This window comes from Stigmatopora argus, chromosome 10, assembly GCF_051989625.1.
Source record: "Stigmatopora argus isolate UIUO_Sarg chromosome 10, RoL_Sarg_1.0, whole genome shotgun sequence".
In the NCBI taxonomy this organism is placed as follows: domain Eukaryota; kingdom Metazoa; phylum Chordata; class Actinopteri; order Syngnathiformes; family Syngnathidae; genus Stigmatopora; species Stigmatopora argus.
This window is the reverse complement of record NC_135396.1, coordinates 14,797,501-14,820,052: the sequence shown is the minus strand read 5'-3', so window position 1 is coordinate 14,820,052 and position 22,552 is coordinate 14,797,501. Positions and strand designations below refer to the sequence as shown.

The window sequence follows — 22,552 nt, the reverse complement described above, 5'->3', positions numbered from 1 at the left end:
AGATGATTGCAAGGACCACAGACTGACTATATATACTGCTGAAACAAAGCACATACAGTGGTACCTCGAGATACGAGCTTAATCCGTTCCGGAACTGAGCTCGTTTTTTTTTCCACGACAACGCACTCGTAAACGGAACAAACAAATTTAAATTAACTTGGATTAATATATACAGACACTCAAACATATGTTTAATGTAACTTTACACAAAACTGAATTCTAATTTTGTTGTAATCTTTTGTTACCTTCGTTTTCCGGGTTGGTGGTTTGCCACGCCTCCACCCTCACGTTCGCTATCGATGGACTGTTTGCTGTTGTATTGCCTTCAAAATATTCCCAAAATGATGCACACAAATGACCTCACAATAGGATAACGCACGACCACTTGCCAATGAGAAATAGTCTTTAAAGAACGATCGCGGGAGCTTCTTTCCTTAGAAAGAATAACAGGAAATACAATAGTTGAGCGTACCCACGTATTGATTGTGGGTAATGAAGTTTTATTCTGAGAAAGGTTGCCATTGCCTATGGGTGTTGTGTGCACGAGTGTACTTCATTACCCAGAAAGCCCTCTTTTTGCATGCGCGTTGCGCGTTTCCTGGTCTTTGGAGAAACTCATCTGAATTAATCGTTCCGTGCTCGTAAATATTGTTATACACGAAATATATGCAAAAAAGACCTGGCTTGGTCGCATCACGAAATTTTTATCGCATGACGGGCGAATTATTCGATCGAAATTTCCGCCGTAAAACGAGAATTTTGTATGACGAGCGGTCGTATGACGAGGTACCACTGTATAAGGGAAAACCAAAGAGCGTAAGTAGTACTAGAATGGCCTTTTGCATGTTAACACAGTATTAAACACGTACAATTTATATTTTCCTTTTTATTGTTTCTTTTGTAGCACTGTTTTAGCGAGGCAGGGAGGCAAGAAAAACCTTATCCTTGTCAGGGCTGTGGGGTCCTGGAGCCTGTCCCAGTTGACTTTGGTCGAATGGCAAACTATATCCTAGTCTGGAGTTTTTTTACATGCTGTATCATCTTAGGGCTATTTCTTTTTTTAAATTGTTTTTAATCTTTTTATTCATTCATTTTTCAATTACCATATTTTCACGACTATACGGCGCATCGTATTTTTAGCCGCAGTGTCAATAACGAGTGCTATTTCTGTATTTTACACAAAGGACGCACTGTTTTTATAGACGCAGCCAGGCATGGCAAAACATACACCGGCTTAAACATACACGCTACACCCACACACTAAAAACACGTTTTTAAAAAGGCAATGGAAGCAAAACTGAGTTCGGTTGTACTTTATTTAGCCATTTTACAATGTACTCACGTCATCATCACCCACAAATCCATCAAAGTCCTAATTTTCTGTGTCCGAAGTTTTATACGTTCGTCCAGGCGGCCACAATCCATTCGCAAATAGTAGCTAGCGTAACTAGCCCGGCGCTGCCTGCCACCCTTCGTAAAGCTGTGTTGATGTCGATGTATACAGGTCACAATCCATTGGGTGTATTGACAAAAGAACTACATATCCCAGCAGTCACTGCGCAGTACTTTTTCTACGGGGAAAATAGTAGAGTCGGGGGCTGCTTGCCGTAGTTGTGATAGCTGTAGAGGATGGTGTACCCTATCGACTGATTTATTTTATTTTATCTTGATAACAATTTTACTATTGGTCCATATATAAAGCGCACTGGATTATAAGGTGCCCTCTCTATTTTGGAGAAAATTTAAGACTTTTATGTGCGCCTTATAGTCGTGAAGATACGGTATCCATATTCTTTCTAGGTACAGTAGAATACTATATTTTTTATTCTTTTTAGGTATAGGTCAGAATTTCTTTTGGATGCCACCTTGAGGTAGGGGTTTAAGGAGTAAGTGTATAGCATGTACAATATACTGTTATCGCCACTCTGAGCAGTTAGAAAGTGAAACTATGCGCTTCCTGCAGGGGAAAACCACTGCCTTACCCTCGAATTGCACTGACGTGAATCATGCTTCGCCATGACCTGACGTAACTCGCATGGGTCGTAAGCTGAAGACTGCCTGTAATTATACAGTGTCTGCGTTATATTTATATCTTGGTCTTTCAAATAACATATTTTAAATAGGCAATAGCTCAATAAACATAACTTTATGTATCAATTGTGTGTTTTACAATCTTGTGAGTTCCATTTTGACTTTTTTTTTCAGTGCCCCAACAGCGAATGGTCTTAGTACTATCTCTCACGAGTATTTGAAGGGCAGCTATGCTCTAGACCTCGAGGCTGTCAAACAGGGAGCCTGTTCGCTGCCCCACCTCAACAAGACACTTGTGGCCTCTTGCAAGCGTCTCAATGGGTAAGGGCAAGACTGAGTCAGACGCTTAGGTTTTCATCATACTGTACATCTTTAGTACTAAATTCTTTCCTGAACTCATTCAGAGTGATTTAAATAAGGAAATGCTTTTTTTATTGCCAATACAAAATTTCCCTCATATGGCTCAGCTAAATTAAGATGTGAAACTCTTGTTTGCTTTTCGAAAAAAGGGAAGTGGATAAGGTGCTGTCTGGCCTTGAGATCCTGTCAAAAGTCTTCGATCAGCAGAGTGCCTTCATGGTATCTAAGATGATCCAACAGGTATGTCCTCCCTTAATCTTTACTCAATGTATAATTGTATCAATCCATCCATCTAGCACTGCTCATCTTTAATATCCCTACTAATTTTGCGGAGGAGGGTTTTTTTAGCAATGGTTATTCACAGATTTGCGTCAAGCATGATATTTCAAAGACTTGATATGAAAGTATCACAGGCTCAAATATTTGATTCCATTGTGACAAATATTTTCATTGTGATAAGTTTCCAACTCTGAAAAAAGGATATGAACAATTCTCTATATACTAAAGTGGGTGTCATGTGATCTTTTTTTTAGCCTTGGGACAATAGGATATACTTAGTCACACAGAAGTCATACTATTATTAAAATAAATTATCCCAAAAGAAATACTATACTTACACAACACATAGATTCTTTTTTATACAAGCTAAGTACTGTATTTATGGAGGTTAATTTTGGCTTTCTTAAAAAACCTGCATGCTACTAGTATAGATTGTCATTCTCTATATCAGGCGTAGGGAACCTATGGCACACGAGCCACATTTTGACGGGCACATATGGCACTCTGCAAACCTGTAAGCTAAAATGTAGCTTGAGCACCATATTTTTTTTTCATTAGATTCCCTTGTGAATGCATACTCTCATTGATACACATTGATTAGCTTAGCAACAGCGTAACAAACAAATAATTCAAAAAAAAAAGTACTTTTAAGTGTTGAAATGACAAAAAGCACACAGCTTTTAAATTCTGAGTCGGGTGGCCTGGCGGCTGGGTGGTTAGCACGTCGGCCTCACAGTGGGAGTCCTGGGTTCAAATCCAGGTTGGTCCACCTGTTCGGAGTTTGTATGTTCTCCCCGGTTTCCTCCCACATTCCAAAGACATGCATGGTAGGCTGATTAGACACTCTAAATTGCCCCTAGGATAAAGCGGTTCAGAAGATGAAATGGAAAATTCTGAGTATGGCTCTCAAAAAATAACATTTAAAAATATGAATTGTTTCTGTAGTCGGTGAATCAAGGTGGAGATCAGGAGTTGGAGAACCTTGTGACCAAGCTTGCTATTCTTAAAGACCTGCTGTCATCCATCGAGAAGAAGGTAAAAGCTGCCTCCATTTGTGCAGGGGTGGCGAACATGCGACTCCCGGCCAAAATGAATGCGCCACTTTGCTTCTTATCATATCTTGTATATATTGTAGCTCTTAACCTTGTATAATGTTTCTCTTATTTTTATTCTCTCTTAAAACACCCTCAAATTCATCAATGCCCATTAATAACAAATAATAAGGATTTAAAAAAATAATTTGGCAGATTCTATTATTTTTTATGCTGCATCTGATGTAAGGAACTGCCAATTAAATCCACGGCTTACATCTAATGCTGGCAAATTAAGTCAACATTTTGGCAGGTCACTGCGTGGTGTGACTTTGATGCCCACACTTTAAAAATTTTGCTCTTTGTGTCTAACTTGTTCGCCATCCCTGATTTAGGGTGTGACATATTGGTCTTTAACCCTTTCACACACTTCCCACCAATCTCACATCCTTATTTTATATAACACAGTTTCTTTTAGATTGATAAAGGGATATAATATGACTTGTCTTCTTGTCATGACAAATTGTATTGCCATAAAACGTTTATTTGCTGAGGCTTGGGGGCTTGAACACATAATTCTCTGAATTGGAGACGCCACTGAGAGTTGATAATTTGATTTGCATAGGGTGAAAAAAAAGAGTTAAGCCGCTTCATATTACTGGATTTGGTGAATGGCCATAGTTCATGCTTGCTGTCTCAAAACCAGTGTTAATTGTGTTATCAAGCAAATGATCTAATTAGACATGAAACTATCAATCACTTTTATAGGTTTAATTACGAGAAACCATTTGATTGTAAATGTGATCATGTTAATTGCACATTTTTGAATGGGAATTTTTGGTAATTTTTTTTCTCATGGAACCACTGTTTACCTTATTGCCTTTACATCGGCCAAATAGTCTGTGTTGGGCATTATATGGAACAGACTCTGATAGTGACGGAAACATTTAGAATGTAATCAGCCAAACTGCGTGTCTCAACCTAAGTGATGCTCCACCTTCTTGGCCGCTGTTAGGTCACATCCAGGAAATGGCTAACTGTTTCCTTGTTGACTCCAACATTGTATGTCAGAACAATGCAAAGCATGTGTGTATGTATGTATGTGTGTGCTCTGGCTTTTACCTTTTGAATTCTCTTAATGTAAATCATCAATTTCATCAGGATATGGTAATTTTGACAACACATACAATATTTGTAACCAAGTCTGTCACAAAGTGACTTCAATTCAGAGGGCCTCTGATCAATTTAATTCGACATTGTGAAGAAATTTAACACAGTTACCGTTCGTCTGTAAAAAACGAGTAATTTTGATCTTTTTGACTGGCTTATTGCTGAAACATTTCAGACATTGATTACTGAGTTAATACCTTTTTAAAAAAAAATACAGTATCTAAAAAATTAACATGATGATCAATGTTTGATTGATTTGATGTGATCGTTGCTCAACCAGTTCATTTAAATGTATGTATTGGTACACCATTATAGCGACTATATGCATTTGTCTATAATACTCCCACAGGCTCTGAAAGCTCTTCAAGACATGAGCTTGTCCACCTTGTGCGCCCCTCCGCCTCTCTCCATGCGTCACAGCAAAACGATCCCTGTGCAGCCATTCGAGGTACTTATCTTTTCTTGAAACCACATGAGAATGTTTTTCCCACCGTGATTGTTTTAGCACTCAAGTACACTTGATACAGTATCCTCGGAAGAAGACTTAATATTTCCGCAGCAAAGGCTGAATTCATCACATATTGCAGACTTGACGTGAACCCTGTCATGGATTGCTCATCACACAGTAGGAAGTGTTTCCCAGATGAGTCATGTGAAAGAGCGAAGGGATTTTTGTAATGCTTTTCCTGTTGTATTGTCTGTGGTTTGAATACATTGAATGGTATTCAGTACTTAATTTGTTTTACTTGAGCCCTTGAACTAAGTATGCTAGAATGTGTTAAAAGTTTGTTTTACCAACATCATAATTAATTGGGGCCAAGCGATAGTGCAATTGTTCTTTTGCCTGACTTTGGTGCGAGCATCGTGGGTTTGACTCCCACCTGGAGGTAATGTGTTTGTTATTGTGAATGGTCGTCTGGGTTGGCTCCAACATCCCTTGATCTTGACAGGGATAAGCAAAATAAATGAATAATTAATTTGGAAGTGTTGAGCTATTTTAAACAAAAGAGTGGAAATGTATCCTAGAAGGTATTGTGAAAAAGTTGGATGAAAAGGAAATGTCTTCTTTGAAGTATTTAGCTTAGCCAAATTTACATTTGCTGTGGTAAACAGCAGCTTCCTGCGATATTTTGGTCACAGTGGGTTCAACCTGAAGCATCTGATTTATGAGAAAAGAGAGAAAACGGATAGATTTACGATTATTTTCACTTTGAATGCTAAACCCATGATTTTATAGTCGTAGTAGTAGTCATAGTCGTAGTAGTAGTAGTCGTAGTAGTAGTAGTAGTCGTAGTAGTAGTAGTAGTAGTAGTAGTCGTAGTAGTAGTAGTCGTAATAGTAGTAGTTGTAGTAGTCGTCGTAGTAGTAGTTGTAGTCGTAGTAGTCGTCGTAGTAGTAGTTGTAGTCGTAGTAGTCGTCGTCGTAGTAGTTGTAGTAGTAGTCGTCGTAGTAGTTGTAGTAGTAGTCATAATCATAGTAGTCGTAGTCGAAGTAGTCATAATCATAGTAGTCGTAGTAGTAGTCATAATCATAGTAGTCGTTGAAGTAGTCATAATCATAGTAGTCGTTGTAGTAGTCATAATCATAGTAGTCGTAGTAGTAGTCGTAGTAGTAGTAGTTGTAGTAGTCGTCGTAGTAGTAGTTGTAGTCGTAGTAGTCGTCGTAGTAGTAGTTGTAGTCGTAGTAGTCGTCGTCGTCGTAGTAGTTGTAGTAGTAGTCGTCGTAGTAGTTGTAGTAGTAGTCATAATCATAGTAGTCGTAGTCGAAGTAGTCATAATCATAGTAGTCGTAGTAGTAGTCATAATCATAGTAGTCGTAGTAGTAGTCGTAATCATAGTAGTCGTAGTAGTAGTCGTAATCATAGTAGTCGTAGTAGTAGTCGTAATCATAGTAGTCGTAGTAGTAGTCGTAATCATAGTAGTCGTAGTAGTAGTCGTAATCATAGTAGTCGTAGTAGTAGTCGTAATCATAGTAGTAGTAGTCGTAATCATAGTAGTAGTAGTCGTAATCATAGTAGTCATAGTAGTAGTAGTCGTAATCATAGTAGTAGTAGTCGTAATCATAGTAGTAGTAGTCGTAATCATAGTAGTCGTAGTAGTAGTCGTAATCATAGTAGTCGTAGTAGTAGTCGTAATCATAGTAGTCGTAGTAGTAGTCGTAATCATAGTAGTCGTAGTAGTAGTCGTAATCATAGTAGTAGTCGTAATCGTAGTAGTCGTAGTCGTAATCATAGTAGTCGTAGTAGTCGTAATCATAGTAGTCGTAGTAGTCGTAATCATAGTAGTCGTAGTAGTAGTCGTAATCATAGTAGTCGTAGTAGTAGTCGTAATCATAGTAGTCGTAGTAGTAGTCGTAATCATAGTAGTCGTAGTAGTAGTCGTAATCATAGTAGTCATAGTCGTAATCATAGTAGTCGTAGTTGTAGTCGTAATCATAGTAGTCGTAGTAGTAGTCGTAATCATAGTAGTCGTAGTAGTAGTCGTAATCATAGTAGTCGTAGTAGTAGTCGTAATCATAGTAGTCGTAGTAGTAGTCGTAATCATAGTAGTCGTAGTAGTAGTCGTAATCATAGTAGTCGTAGTAGTAGTCGTAATCATAGTAGTCGTAGTAGTAGTCGTAATCATAGTAGTCGTAGTAGTAGTCGTAATCATAGTAGTCGTAGTAGTAGTCGTAATCATAGTAGTCGTAGTCTGTGATTCTGATATTTCTTAGGCCAGCAGAGAGGGCCCTGAAGGCCCTGACGGCGAACCACTGAGTCATAGTAGTAGTAGGAGTCATAGTAGTAGTAGGAGTCATAGTAGTAGTAGTAGTCATAGTAGTAGTAGTAGTCATAGTAGTAGTAGTAGTCATAGTAGGTGCGCCTTCTCATCTCATCTCATTTTCTGAAGCGCTTTATCCTCACAAGAGGGGTGCTGGAGCCTATCCCAACTGACTTCGGGCCAGAGGCGGGGGACACCCTGTATTGGTTGCCAGCCAATCGCAGGGTACAAGGAGATAAAGAACCATTCACGCTCACACTCATACCTAGGGGCAATTTGGAGTGTCCAATCAGCCTACCATGCATGTCTTTGGAATGTGGGAAGAAACCGGACTACCCGGAGAAAACCCACACAGGCCCGGGGAGAACATTCAAACTCCACACAGGTGGACCGATCTGAATTTGAACCCAGGTCTCCCAATGTGAGGCTGACGCGCTAAATACTCAACCCAGGTGTGCTTTATAACCCCCAAATTACATCAGTTCTTTTGCATTCTTTGCAGGTCAAACTTGATGTCTACCTAACTGAGCTGACCAAGATAGGGAAGAGTCAGAAATACACACTGTCTGTGGATGTGGAGGGAGGTAGACTGGTAGTAATGAAGAAGGTGAAGGACAGCCAGGAAGACTGGACAACTTTTACACATGACAAAAGTAAGTAGCACAAACCCTAGTTTATCCTTTGTGTATCTTTTTTGCTGGCCTTCTTACATCCGCTTTTCATTTCCTCCCCTCCCATCACTCTATCTGTTGACCTCTTAGTTCGTCAGCTGATCAAGTCTCAGCGGGTGCAGAATAAACTCGGCATTGTTTTTGAGAAGGAAAAGGACAAGAGCCAAAGAAAAGACTTCATATTTGCTAGTGCAAAGGTCTCCACAGGCACACTTGCATAAACACAGTGCCAAGACGATATACTATTTGCATATCCACAATCTGTGCAATAATACTGATGAGACCTCACAGAATGGAGATTAACATTACATTTAACACATCTTTTAAATTTTAATACATGTCCACTATACCAAATAGTTATATTTCTGAGGTTGTTTTTTTAAGACTCGAGCATGTATGCTTAAATTTTTTGTTCTGTATGTACATTAGAAGCGGGAGGCCTTTTGTCAGTTGCTGCAGCTAATGAAAAACAAACATTCCAACCAGGATGAGCCTGACATGATATCTGTCTTCATCGGGACATGGAACATGGGTATGACATTGTTTTTGAACGATTCTATTTGTAATGTTTCCCATGGACATGCTTCCTGACAATTAGCAATAATCATCTGGTATAAATTACTTCTAATAATCTGTAAGCATTAAATTTTCCTTACTAATCTGTAATTTGTTTTTAGGCTCTGTTCCTGCTCCCAAATCCGTGGCCTCATGGGTGTTGTGCCGAGGCCTTGGAAAGACTCTGGAGGAGATGACCGTCACAATCCCACATGACCTGTATGCATTTGGCACACAAGAAAACTCTGTGTGCGATCGGGAGTGGGTGGAGTCGTTACGGGCCATGTTGAAAGAACAAACAGAACTAGATTATAAACCGGTAAGAAAAGCTTGTTGTCACTATTCATCTGTTTTATACAGGACTGTTAGCTAGTCAAGCCCAGGGCACCATCAAATCATTCACGCTTCACATTCACACATACTATGGATGACTCCGCTAGTCGAACAAGCATGTTTTTGGAATGTGGGAGGAAGCACCTGGAGAATACACGGAATACAGAGAACAGAAAAAGCAAACTCAACACAACAAGATTAACATCTTGACTCTGAGGGTGTTAACACGTGCTAACTTTGTTATATAATTTAGCTTATTTTTCATATACATCCTGCTGAACATGTGCATAAATGATGTTTCGTAATTACCTTTTGTTTCACTTGTTTTTAGATAGCGGTGCAGACACTATGGAACATAAAAGTGGCTGTGCTGGTGAAGCCAGAACATGAAAACCGCATCAGCCATGTAGGAATGTCCAGTGTCAAGACCGGTATCGCCAACACACTTGGTAACTTAAATACTAAATAGCAAAACTGGCATTATACTGAACTTTTAGCCAGTCAATTAGATTAGATTAAACTTTATTCATCCCGTACTCGGGGTACACGTTGTAAATACAAAGAACCACAATACAAAGGAAAACAATTAAAATTGTCCCCCTCATAGAATTGGAACTATAGTAAACCTTTGCACCCGTCATTTTTCCTTTTTGTTTTTCCTTTGAATTTAAAAATGAAAAGATCAATTCATTCTTAATATAAAATGTGGTAATAAAAAAAATCAGTTCAATTTTTTTTTTCTTGTTGGATAAACAGATGTCAAATCGTTTGAGTTGATATTTGTTTTTTTATTTCCCAGGTAATAAAGGAGCTGTAGGTGTTTCTTTCATGTTCAATGGAACTTCTTTTGGTTTTGTGAACTGTCACTTGACTTCAGGGAATGAAAAAATTGCAAGGTATTACCAACCTTTTTGACTGAAAAACTGTATACATACATACAAACAACTTAGAATTTAGTCCTGCATGCTTTTTCCATTACGGAAACCACTTCAAATGCATTTCATATTGCCACAATGACCTTCGCAGGAGGAACCAAAACTATCTCGACATTTTGCGTCTGCTTTCGCTTGGGGACAAACAGTTAAGCTCCTTTGACATTTCACTGCGCTTTACACATCTATTCTGGCTAGGAGACCTCAACTACAGACTTGACATGGACATACAGGTAAAGTTAGATGTGGTGAAACAGTAAGTGATTTAGTAATTTGTGCTCAGTCTCTGTAAACTTGCTGATTAATTGTTAATGTTCCTTTGTTTACAGGAGATCCTTAACTACATTAACAGAAAGGAGTTTGACCCACTGTTGAAAGTGGACCAACTAAACCTTGAGAGGGAGAAAAACAAAGTATTTTTACGCTTTGGTTGGTGTTACTCAATTCCCAAATTTCTACCACACGAGTCTTATATTATCATTTAAACATTACATATTTTCACTTACTATTGCACCGTGTATGCAGCATTGTAGATCAGTGGCTAACATATTTGCCCCAAGGATCAATCCCTTTGTCTGGCTTTGATTTATGGTTTTTGCATGTTCCCCCATGCCTGGTGTTTTTTGGGGGGGACTTCGATCTGCTTCCACATCCCAAAAATATGCATGGTAGGCTGATTGAACACTCCAAAATGTCCTTTGGTATCAGTGTGTGAATGCTTGTTTATATCCTTGTGCCCTGCTATTAGCTGGGAACGAATTCAGGGTGTATCCTAACTACTGCCCATATTTATCTGGGATGCCTCCAGCACCCTCATCACCTTTGTGAGGATAAGTTGCTCATATGAAGGAATGAAAGGATTGTACTTTATAATTTCCTGCATGAGACTATACATTATATATACTACTATACTACTACTACACTTTCAGCTGGTCCCGTGAGAGGTCGCCATAGCAAATCCTCCTCCCCTACACAACCCACTTTCATGTCCTCCCTCATTCCATCCCTGTATCTTCTCCTAGCTCGACCTCTAGTCCCGTTCCCTGGCAGTTCCACCCTCAACCCTTATCTCTACTGTGGACATGCCCAAACCATCGAAGTCTCGTCTCTCTGACCATGTTTCCAAGAGACCTAACCTTCCCTCTCGCTCTTATTCTCTCGTTTCTAATCCTATCCAACCTGGTCCCTCCTATGCAGAATCTCATTATCGTCATCTCCGCTACTTCTAGCTTTGCCTACTGTCTTTTCCTCAGAGCCACTGTCTCTATAGGCCATACATCCCGTTATAAACTCAAACGATATTCCAATGGATTAGAAAGGTGACACAAAAAACAAAAGTAAAAGTGAAACTGGAGCTAAGTGGGAGAATGACTTCATCGCGTGTTTAAAAAAAAATATATATATATATATAAATACTAAATTGAAATTATTCGTTATATAATATGCTGTAGAATATTTTTATTAAATAAGATGCACCACTTTGTACACTAAACCAACAAGAGGTCATTTTTTAATGTTAAATCTTTAAAGATTTCGCATATTTCATTACAGTAAACTGAAAAAAGTATAAACAGAGTTTCTCTCATCTTATGCCATCTTCTGCTCATCCGTTTCTCTCATATTTTCGGTTTTATTTATAAGCAAATATTATGTTTTTTTCCTCTTTCAATTGGATATCGTTTTGGTTACTTACCATTTTGCCAAATATTTTGTAATCTTATTTACAGCCGAGGAAGAGATCTCATTCCCACCCACCTACCGATACGAGCGGGGCTCGAGGGACACTTACGTTTGGCAGAAGCAGAAAGCCACCGGGGTGTGTTTAGAAACCCATGACGTAACCTCACTGACATTTCTGCTATTCTATTTTAAATATTGTAAATCCCCCTAATAATGTTGCTGCTTATTTGCTCTATGCCTAAGATGAGGACAAATGTTCCATCCTGGTGTGACAGGATCTTGTGGAAGTCTTACCCAGAAACGCACATTGTTTGTAACTCCTATGGTAAGACAGTATTTCATGAAAGTTTTTCTGCAGTGTTTGAAAATCCAACTGAAAATACATTCTAAATTATCTACTCTTTTTAGGGTGCACAGATGATATTGTGACTAGTGACCACTCTCCGGTATTTGGTACATTTGAGGTGGGCGTAACCTCGCAGTTCGTATCCAAGAAAGGTACATATAGGGAAAATTTGTGAACATTATTACAAACTCTCACATGTAGTTCAGATTTACACTATATACAAGTGCGATTTATGGATAGTCCAAAACGTATGGTATATTAAAAAAGAAGCAGAAGAAAAAGGTTTTGGTTTTTCTTCACAACTATAACCACTTGCTGTTTTTTTGTTTTCCAGGTTTGCCTAAATCTTCTGAGCAGGCTTATATTGAATTTGAGAGCATCGAGGCCATAGTGAAAACTGCTAGTAGAACGAAGTTCTTCATCGAATTCTACTCCACATGTTTGGAAGGTGAGACAAACCAGTCTTTTACTAACTTTTATTCTCACAAACTGTCATCACCCCAAACCGTGACCAGACGTTTGGTCGCCGGACGTTTGGTTGCCCGGACGTTTGGTCGCCCGGACGTTTGGTCGCCCAGGTGAATATAATTTTGAGAGCTGGTTTCAACAGTAGATATTTAGATATTAAACTCTCTCTCTCATGAATATAATTTTGAGAGGTGGTTTCAACAGTAAACTCTGTCATGTTGTCAAACGTCCGGCGACCAAACGTCCGGCGACCAAACGTCCGGGCGACCAAACGTCCGGCGACCAAACGTCCGGGTGACCAAACGTCCGGGCGACCAAACGTCCGAGCACCACCCCAAAGGCAGTGAACTCCATCAACAGCCTCGAGCACAGTAGTCTTCCTTCTCTTCCTAATAGAACTGCATTCTCTTTTTCATGTCTGTGTTCCTCCCTCCCTATATCCAGGCAGTCAGTATACCTTTATAGCTAGCATCCATTTTGTCCTATCTCACTCCTGCCTGTGCATGTGCTTTGTCATTGCACTTTTGGGTACAATTCCATTAAAAACATCAGCCAACTCAGCCACCCCCTTCCACCGCCCTTCCCTTTGTTAATTCTCCCAACCCCTCTCGCTGTGAGTTTCTGTTTTTCTCATGTAGAGTTCAAGAAGAGTTACGAGAACGACAGTCAAAGTAGCGATAATGTCAACTTCCTCCGTTTGGGCTGGTCCAGCAAGCAATTGACCACGCTAAAACCTCTTCTATCGGAGATCGAATACCTTCAGGACCAACACCTGCTGCTCACTGTGAAATCCCTGGATGGATATGAATCGTATGGTATAAATGCAATCTCTTTGTTTGGGCTGGATACATAAATTTGTCATATTTTCTTGTGTCTGTTATGTTTTCTCCAGGAATTTCAGTGTAGTTACTGGCCTATTTTGTTTTTGTAATTTCCAGGAGAGTGTGTCTTAGCTCTGAAGTCAATGATTGGTAGCACAACGCAGCAATTCCACACTTATCTGTCTCATCGTGGTGAGGAAACTGGAAACATCAGGGGGTCAATGAGGGTCAGAGTCCCTTCTGAAAGGATGGGAACCAGAGAAAGGCTCTATGGTATGGTACAGTGTTATCATAGTTTTATCTGTAAATACCGTTTCTTGTCATTTGTCAATGACAGGCTGGCACTTTATGAATTGTGTTGCAAAATGGCACAGAAAAAAATGTAATGTTTTTTTTTTTCTCAATTCAAATTGGATTTTATTTTGTGCGCTGCATATGTTTGCTGTGCGTGGAGAACACGAGAGTAGTGTGCAATTGCTCACGTGTGCAGCTCAGAGGGAACATTGTTGAGCACTGCACATTGCCCCTAGGTATGGGTGTGTGAATGAATGATTGTCTGTCTCCTTGTGCCCTGAAAATTGGCTGGCCACCGATTCAGGGTGTCCCCGTGCCTGGTGCACATAGGATCGAACCCTCAACCCCAGTGGGCCGCCTCAATGTCCATTACATATTTTTTTAAATAATTTGAAATGGGGATTCCTTAGATCACGGTCCACTGTATCACTTCTGTCTTTGTTAGATTAGCTTAGGACCAGAGAAAATGGTGGTTTAGCTGGGTGCTGTTGATGTATTGCTGTTTAATGTCATGCCTCCTGAGGGACCAAAGGTTAAGGGCATTAAATGTTGGTCTGTGGCCTTGCTGCTTAGGTGCAAAGATTTCTATAAATTCTCTGATTTTTTGTGTGTTTTAGAGACCATACATGATAAAATCCTTAAATTACTTGGAATTTTTAAGAACATTCTCTTAAAATTATGTACTTATTTTACCCAAGTGCCTTACTTGCTAACTCTGCAATTTTTAAAGGCTTGTTACGCCATTTTTTTTACCCACTTCTGGAATCAATCTAAAATGATTTTATTTTAATCTTTTTTTTTCTTTTGTTGCCCCAATTTTTGGGGGGGACTCTATTAAAAGATTAAAAGAAAAAAACATGTAAATTGAAATTATTTGTATTTATTATTCTTTTTTTTTTTTACATTTTCAAATTTAATTGGCATTGGGGTTTGTTCATCAAAACCTGTGAATGGTGCTGTAAAATCGGAAAACGTGCAGTTGAAATCTGACATTTTATTCTAGAGTGGATCAGTGTGGACAAAGATGAAACTGGCATACCTAAAGGAAAATCTACCTTGTCATCCAGAGTGGGACACGAATATGTCAAGTTAGTACACTCTTCATATTGGCATTATGTTTTCGTGACTTCACATGTTTTGGTTAACATCTACCATGTTTTTAATTGTATATAATGTTTTAATGATAATAATTAATTGTGTTAAATAGCGTTATAGTGTTGTATAGTTCCCAGTAATCATTTATACGGGACAACGTACCTTGTACACTGTAACCAGGTTTGATTTATGGGGAAAAAATGTTATGGAGCTTTTTAGGGATGCTTTTAAGTTTGGGGTCTGTATTTTTTTTTCTCCGAGCCTCTTGTCTTGTGATATTTAGCTAAAGGGGCTCCCACATTTGTTAACAATGTGTCTCAATTGACTGGTGACTGTTCCCCAGGCCACCTTTGGTTCGTAAACAGCTTGGAGAATTGGGAAAGGTCAGCGAAGAAGCCGAAAAGACTAGCAAGGAGGAAACTGCTGCACGGTATGTGTTGAGTACAGTGGGGAAAAACACTGAAAATTGGCACACATTCTTTATAGTTTGAAATATGTCAGTCTTTCTGTCGGACTCGGGCAAAGTTTGTTTCACTTTCTGGAGCCATTACAAAGTCTGTTTCTCCAATAGACATGGGCATATTACAGTGGGTAGCCAATACGGGACGAGAAGGCCTGACAATCTTAAATACCCGAATCTGATTCGCTAAAATAGTACCAGTTATTAAAGATGTCTGACAACAGCTATTTTGCTTGCATCCTTTAAATATGGGCATTTATTGATTGTTTTCTGCACTATTACTATTAAATAAGATTCTTTCCACTTGGACGCAATTCATCAAAACCTTGTTTTTCACTTTAAGAGCAAACACAATTTTTTCTCTTATGACTTAATTTTCAGTTTCAGGTTAATACTTTGAGAAATAGTTCTCGACTGTAATTTAATCAAAAAATATTTTAATTTGACTACTGTTATTAATGCTCAGCAATAACTTGATTTTACCAAACTGTAAGTAGCCGGGAAGGACATTCATGTACTGAATAAATGACCTTGTGGTTAATTTCGATCGTGGTCAAATGAAAATACTCTCCTGCTTATGTAGGGCAGTTGCCTTATTATTGATGTAATCTTCGACAGCCCAGACATATATGGTTGTACTCCTGCAATCCTACAACCTCCTAAAATTTAACAAGAATAATGTTCTGTCTCTTCATATTTTTTTCTCTTTGCAACTGATCTGTTTTAGTGGGGCCTCCAAAAATTGGTAAGATAGAAAAAATGTGAATGTTGATTGGTCATTAAGATCAACTCTCACCAATATGTCGTCACAAATGATGACTTTTTTGGGGGGGGTGAAACATTTTACGTGAAATTTAAGGTTCCACTGTCCCTGATAAAAATGTTTGCATAAAAATGGACCGCACCAAGCCGCTGATTTCTTGTGTGTATTCAGGCCAAAGCAAGATTCCTCTGATGGTGATCAGTCTGTTGGCAAGAACAGCTACAATAACCCCGCTTACTACATTTTGGAAGGCGTTCCCAATCAATCAGCTGCTGCTCTGTCATCTGAGCTTCTCCCATCCCCCACCTCCACTACCCCCCAGGCAACGAAAGCACCCCCTCCCATTGCTGTGGCCCGGACCAAACCTCCATGCGCCCTTACGGGCCCTTGTCACCCTCGCAGACCCCTGACAGGTCACACGGTTCGTGCCATCAGTGAGGAGGGATCCCTAGAGGAGGATGTGGGAACTAGTGTGGCAGGGCCACAAGGTGTAGCCAATGTGGGGAGCACACTGAATCGCCCCCCTCCAGATTTCCCACCTCCTCCCCTCCCAAAGGGAGCCATGGATATGGCTACCGAGCCACCTTTCCTGATGCCCCGCTCACTTCACCCAGACCTTGCTGAAGTCAAAATCCCTGTGGCTTGTCCCAGTGTGGCGCTGGCTCTCGGGGAAAGCTACAGACGAGGTGGCGCTGTTGTCGGGGGCCCCGTCGGCGGTGGGGCGTTGGACGACCAGTCCTGTTCTGTGCTTCAAATGGCAAAGACGCTGAGTGAGACTGAGTTTCCGGGACAGCCTCCACGTGCCCCTTCGGCACCACCTCCCCTCAGGGGGCAGGCGACTGGTTTAAGTCTGGACCCTTGCCGAACCTTCCCACCTCGAAATGCCATCACTGAAGTTATTGCTGAGGATCTTCCCGAAGAGGTTAGTGGATTAAATGGCACATGAACACACCGTATTGGGAATCATATACCGTATTTTCACGACTATTTGGCGCATCGTATTTTACGCCGCAGTGTCAGTAACGAGTGCTATTTCTGTATTTTAGACACACAAAGCACGCACCATTTCATTAGACGCATATATATATTATATATATGGATGAACATCGAAACGCAATAGCGCTGGCTACCGGAAGCAGCTTATTTCCGGGTTCCGGTGCGCAGTGACTGCTGGGAAATATAGTTCTTGCGCGCAACACCCACACGCTAAAAACACGCTTTAAAAAGGCAACGGAAGCAAAACTGAGTTCGGTTGTACTTTATTTAGACATTTTACAACTTACTCACGTCATCATCACCCACAAATCCATCAAAGTCCTCATTTTCTGTGTCTGAATTAAACAATTGCCCAAATGAGTCTTCCAAAACGCTGGGTCCCGCGGTTGTAGTTCTTAAGCCTCCGGGAATGACGGCAAGCTCTGAGTTATTATATATAATATATATACATAGTTCACAGTCTAGCTTTGAATGCTCTGTTGACGCCAACATTTAGCGGCAGGATTTCTTTTGTAAATACAGCCGAAATGACGGCCAGCACCAAATTAGTGTGGTCGCCATCATACTAACTGTATTGAAGAACTGGGTGTATTAAGAACTCTATATCCCAGCAGTCACTGCGCAGTACTTTATCTACGGGAAAATAGTAGAGTCGGGGGCTGGTTTCCGTAGTTGTCCTATCGACTGATTTATTTTATTTTATCGTGATAACAATTTTAGTGTTGGTCCATATATAAAGTGCACTGGATTATACGCCGCCCTGTCTATTTTGGAGTTTTTTTTTTACTTTTATGCGCGCCTTATAGTCGTGAAAATACGGTATTCTTTTGTTCTCTGTCAGGCTTGATTCAAATGACGCAATTCCAATTTTTGTTTGCAATCAGTGGCGTCTTGTCGCTAAGGCCCGCTAGGGTGCAGCCTTACTGCTTGACAAAGACAAAGTCACAAAATTAAATAATAAAATGAATTCATTCATTCATTTTCTGTACGGTGCTGGTGACTATCCCAGACAACTATGGGTAGTAGACGGGGGACACTCTCAATTGGTTGGCAGCCAATCGCGGGGCATTATTAATACCATCACAATGAAATATTGCTATTACGTTGTTTTATATGTGGTATTAATGTGTTCGTCTATATTTAGGTGAGCAAAGCAAATGGTAATGAGGAATAAACAGATTATTGTAACAGATCGTTACATCATGTTATGTGTTACGTTCTTGGGCGGCCCACATATTTATTAAATTAAACGTTTTTCCTTTTTAGGCACTTTGGGGTAGCAGCAGCTCATCTTTGTCTGTGGTCGACACTTCAGTAGGGGAGTGGCTGCAGAGGTTGGGACTTGAGAGGTATGAGCAAGGCCTCCTGCACAACGGCTGGGATGACCTGGAGTTTCTTAGGTATGTGTTGTTTTTTCTTTTTGTAATTTCGGATCCATCTGTGCTTCTTTAGTAAACAGTGGAAAGAGAGAGATTTTTTTTCAGAGCTGTGTAATATTTATGGGATGGATAAAGCGGCGGTTTGCATGCTCAACTAAGTCTAACTAAGTAAGACCTTTATACTATAATTTATTGCCAATCCATCTAGGTTGTAATGTACCATTTCAGAGTCCAGCTCAGGCGTGACCCACAAGAGTGGTAAATAATTAGTAGCTCGTTGGATATAATTACCGTATTTTCTCGGATATAAGCTTCAAATTGTCTTAAAATCGCTGAATTTCTGGTAAAATTGGGACACTTAGACCAATTTTAAAGGGTTCAGTTGGTAGTTGTGTGAGGACCGTGGAAAGAATTAGAGAATTTACATATATAGTACACTGCTCTACTTATGAAATTTTCAGGTTACAAAAAAGTTCTGGAACCAATTAATTTCGTAAGTAGAGGTACAACTGTATGGGGGTTACGCATTGCCTTGCAATATCAGTCAACCACACGCCACTTTTCTTATCTTGTCTTTTTCCTTAATGGATAACAAGATCTGATTCTTCATTTCATTCGCATCAATAATTTTAAATAAAGAACTCTGCAATGATAAACGGTGATCAAAAGATCAATTTCCCATTGAAATGAACTAAAAACAAATTAATTTGTTCCAACCCTCTGAAAAAACACTAAAAACAGGATATTGGATTAGAATAAAATGTTTTATTTCTTCTAATCGCCATCTATTAACAAAGTAACACATAACTAGTGGTTTAATATTACTAAAATGTGTTTAATAGAACTAAAATTAGACGGATTTCGCGGAGGCTAGAGAGAGGGACATAGAGGGAGGCGGGGGGGCGAGCGGGGGAGACTTTGCACCGGTGAATTGTAATATAACATAAACAAATTTAAATGAACTTGGATTACGATGCAGACACACTCAAAAACAAGTTTAATCTAACCTTACACTAAACTTAATTCTAATTTTGTTTTACATTTTTATACCTTCTCCTGGCCGGGTTGGCTGTTTGGCCCGCCTCCACCCTCACGTTCACTATCGAAGGGATGTTTGCTGTTGTATTCCCTTCAAAATATTCCGAAAATGATGCACACAAATGTCCTCACAATAGGATAACGCACACCCACTTGCCAACGGGAAGCAGTCTTGAATTAGCGATCGCTCCGCCAACAGGAGCTAACAGGCTAAGGGGGAAAAAACACTGAAAAAATGCAACGCTCCGCTCAGTGCTCGCAGAGACCTTACAAAGAAGGAGTTGCGACCAGAGATATTACACGAGGAGCTGCGGGGAGAGAGCCAGTGCCCCTGATGTTCTTAGGAGCAGCCAACGAGAAGTAATATATACTTCTCGTATTAGCGATCGCTCCGGCATTCGCGCTGAGTGATGGAAAAAAAACTGAAAAAAATGTTACACTCCGCCCAGTGCTCGCAGATATCTGTTATACACGAAAGAGATGCGGCAAAAAGACAGAGCGCTACAATGATAAACAGCCTGTCATGTCTTGGCCACCTGGCTTTCTCGTATCTCAAAATTTGTCTCGTGGCTCGAGATAATTATTTGCTAGAAATTTTACTCGTATCTCGAAATGCTCGTAAGTAGAGGTACCACTGTATATAGAGACATTCGTAGGCAATGTTCCCTCTAATTTTTTGTTTGTCTGGGCAGAAAGACAACCTCCCTGAGCACACTGAGTACCGGTGTGAGCAACATCATCATTGCTCGCTATGGGCACACACCAGTATCACACCTGCCATAAGCAGGTGTATGTCTACTACACATAAATGATTTAGTAATAATAAAATGTAATGATTAATATCTGTGAATGGGCGGCCCGGCGAATGAGTGGTTCGCGCATCGGCCTCACAGCAAAAAAAAAAAGGGATTTTATTTTGTGCGCTCCATATGATTTGCTCTGCGCAGAGAAGACGAGAGTAGTGCGCAATTGCGCACGCGCGCAGTTTAGAGGGAACATTGTTCGTAGGTAGAGGTTCCATTGTATAAGAGACATTGGATTATAAGGCACACTGTCGGCCGGCTTTTGAGAAAATTGGGCTTTTATTTGAGCCTTATAGTGTGGAAAATACGTTTTTTGGAATATGTCACTTACAGGAAAAGAAAAAAAGACTGTTTTTTCTTAATTTTGGCAGTGACATCACAGAGGAAGACCTGGAAGAGGCAGGAGTACTTGACCCTGCCCACAAGTGCATCCTTTTGGAGAGTCTCAGGCAACAAGAAAAACTGTAGCAAACGAGTCTGAGGACTTTCCAAAGCACTCAGAGAAAACATGGCCTTCCCACAAGGCCAAGTGTCAGCAGGAGTAAATGGGAACGTCCCATTTGACGTCCACTGTGCCTTCAGAGAGCGTGTGCGCTTCCTTGTTTAGTCTGGATTTGCTGACAGCATCCTTTTCCAAACATACTTCAAGTGCATGCTGTCGATGTGGCCTTTTTTAAAGGTCAATGAACGCTGCTGAATTATAGACGGAGATCTTGTTGTCATGAGAAAAAATCACACCGTGCCCGAGAAGAATCTTCTAAGCCGTTAAGTCATGACATCTATAAGATGTGACCTGAGCAACCTCAACTGTCAAGCCAACATTGAGGTCTCTCCTTCCAGCATTTTGACATTCAATCTTTATATATCCTCTTGACGACAATGTAGACTGAGTCTCAGGTATTTCCCCGCAAACAGTCGTAACCTAGAACTCATCATCCCAGTTAAATGTCAGGCCACAAAGAGACAAACAGCCAGTGGCAGCTACTCTACGATGGTGCAGAAAGGACCCAAGTCACGAGGAGTGAACTCAAACTTTAGTCTTTATCTTAAGCATTTCCCAATATTTATAGTTTTTGTTTCATCTGTAAAGGGAACAAGGTGCACAAAACATCAGCAGTTTGTCAGTATTCCAGGTTGCTTGTGACACCAAGTAATGTTTCTTTGCTTGGAAAGGGACAGTTGCAGACAATTTGTTGACCTTTTCATTTCAATTTGTGAGATTCAACTCATATTCTAATGTGAAATAGAGCAGATTTAGCCAAACAGTTTAACTAAGCGAGGTTGGTTCACTAACCTTTACATAGGATGTAATAGACTTGTTTGGCCACTGGTCACTCTAAAAATCTGTTCAAAATAATTATTTAATAAGAGACTTAGATCGTGCTTTATTGATTTCTACCACTAGATGGTGCTGCTACATCGGTAGCATTGAACACCTCGTGGCTAGAATACAGATGACAGTTTTGTACATCCCTGTGTTCTGTTCACCTTAATAAAAACAAAAACAATATATATACATGTTTATGTATATATATGTGTGTATATATGTATATATTTATATATATATGTATGTATATTTATTTATATATATATAAATATACATACATATATATATATATATATATTTATATATATATATATATATATATATATATATATATATATTTATATATATACATATATATTTATATATATACATATATATATATATATATATTTATATATATACATACATATATATATATATATATATATATAATATATACATACATATTATATATAAATATAAATAAAATGTGAGTTACATTACCGGGCCAAGTTATTTTGACGTGCTTTAAACTAGTAACTTTTCTAAAAGCCATTGTAGTGTTATAGTGGAGATGAGAGGATGCTCCGATACTTAAATGATTATTACACTTTGCTCCGAATTCACTTCTTGCTTACACTCGTGGAATACAAGAATACTTCAAATGTTAAAGGTATGTGACAGTATCAGTTTGTATCCTGTATGTTCAGATCAGATTGGTCATGCTTTGTCCTAATTCACAGGTCCTATTATCTTGTTTGAAATAAGCAAACTTCATCCCATTTTACTTTACCCACCATGTGTGTGTGCATGTATGTTTGTTCGCATACGGTAGTCTCGTGTTGGTTGTTAACTTAATGGCAATTGTGTAGCTGCATCTTTTTTTTCAAGTAAAATTTCACGTTTCCTTACTTTTAAGTTTCTTCTTTCGTTTCATCAGAAAAGTGGAGGTGACGCCGTGACAGTGAAATAAACACGCGTG

At 39.5% G+C, this 22,552-nt stretch overlaps 1 protein-coding gene across 2 annotated transcripts in view; it reads left to right on the top strand.

The window, feature by feature from the left end:
- inppl1a (inositol polyphosphate phosphatase-like 1a) overlaps positions 1–21,791 on the top strand; it is a 34,747-nt gene extending 12,956 nt beyond the window's left edge. For both annotated transcript variants that reach the window (XM_077611669.1, XM_077611670.1), the window contains exons 6-28: positions 2,206–2,352; positions 2,541–2,631; positions 3,616–3,705; positions 5,221–5,319; positions 8,133–8,283; positions 8,392–8,498; positions 8,731–8,833; positions 8,979–9,175; positions 9,521–9,638; positions 9,989–10,085; positions 10,216–10,354; positions 10,451–10,550; positions 11,849–11,937; positions 12,045–12,126; positions 12,210–12,299; positions 12,482–12,595; positions 13,254–13,430; positions 13,554–13,709; positions 14,734–14,818; positions 15,169–15,255; positions 16,220–16,970; positions 18,311–18,444; positions 20,636–21,791. In XM_077611669.1, the coding sequence (XP_077467795.1) occupies positions 2,206–2,352; positions 2,541–2,631; positions 3,616–3,705; positions 5,221–5,319; positions 8,133–8,283; positions 8,392–8,498; positions 8,731–8,833; positions 8,979–9,175; positions 9,521–9,638; positions 9,989–10,085; positions 10,216–10,354; positions 10,451–10,550; positions 11,849–11,937; positions 12,045–12,126; positions 12,210–12,299; positions 12,482–12,595; positions 13,254–13,430; positions 13,554–13,709; positions 14,734–14,818; positions 15,169–15,255; positions 16,220–16,970; positions 18,311–18,444; positions 20,636–20,732 (3,301 nt within the window). In that variant the 3' untranslated portion in view covers positions 20,733–21,791. The remainder of the gene's footprint in view (positions 1–2,205; positions 2,353–2,540; positions 2,632–3,615; positions 3,706–5,220; positions 5,320–8,132; positions 8,284–8,391; positions 8,499–8,730; positions 8,834–8,978; positions 9,176–9,520; positions 9,639–9,988; positions 10,086–10,215; positions 10,355–10,450; positions 10,551–11,848; positions 11,938–12,044; positions 12,127–12,209; positions 12,300–12,481; positions 12,596–13,253; positions 13,431–13,553; positions 13,710–14,733; positions 14,819–15,168; positions 15,256–16,219; positions 16,971–18,310; positions 18,445–20,635) is intronic.
- Positions 21,792–22,552: the final 761 nt, after the last annotated feature.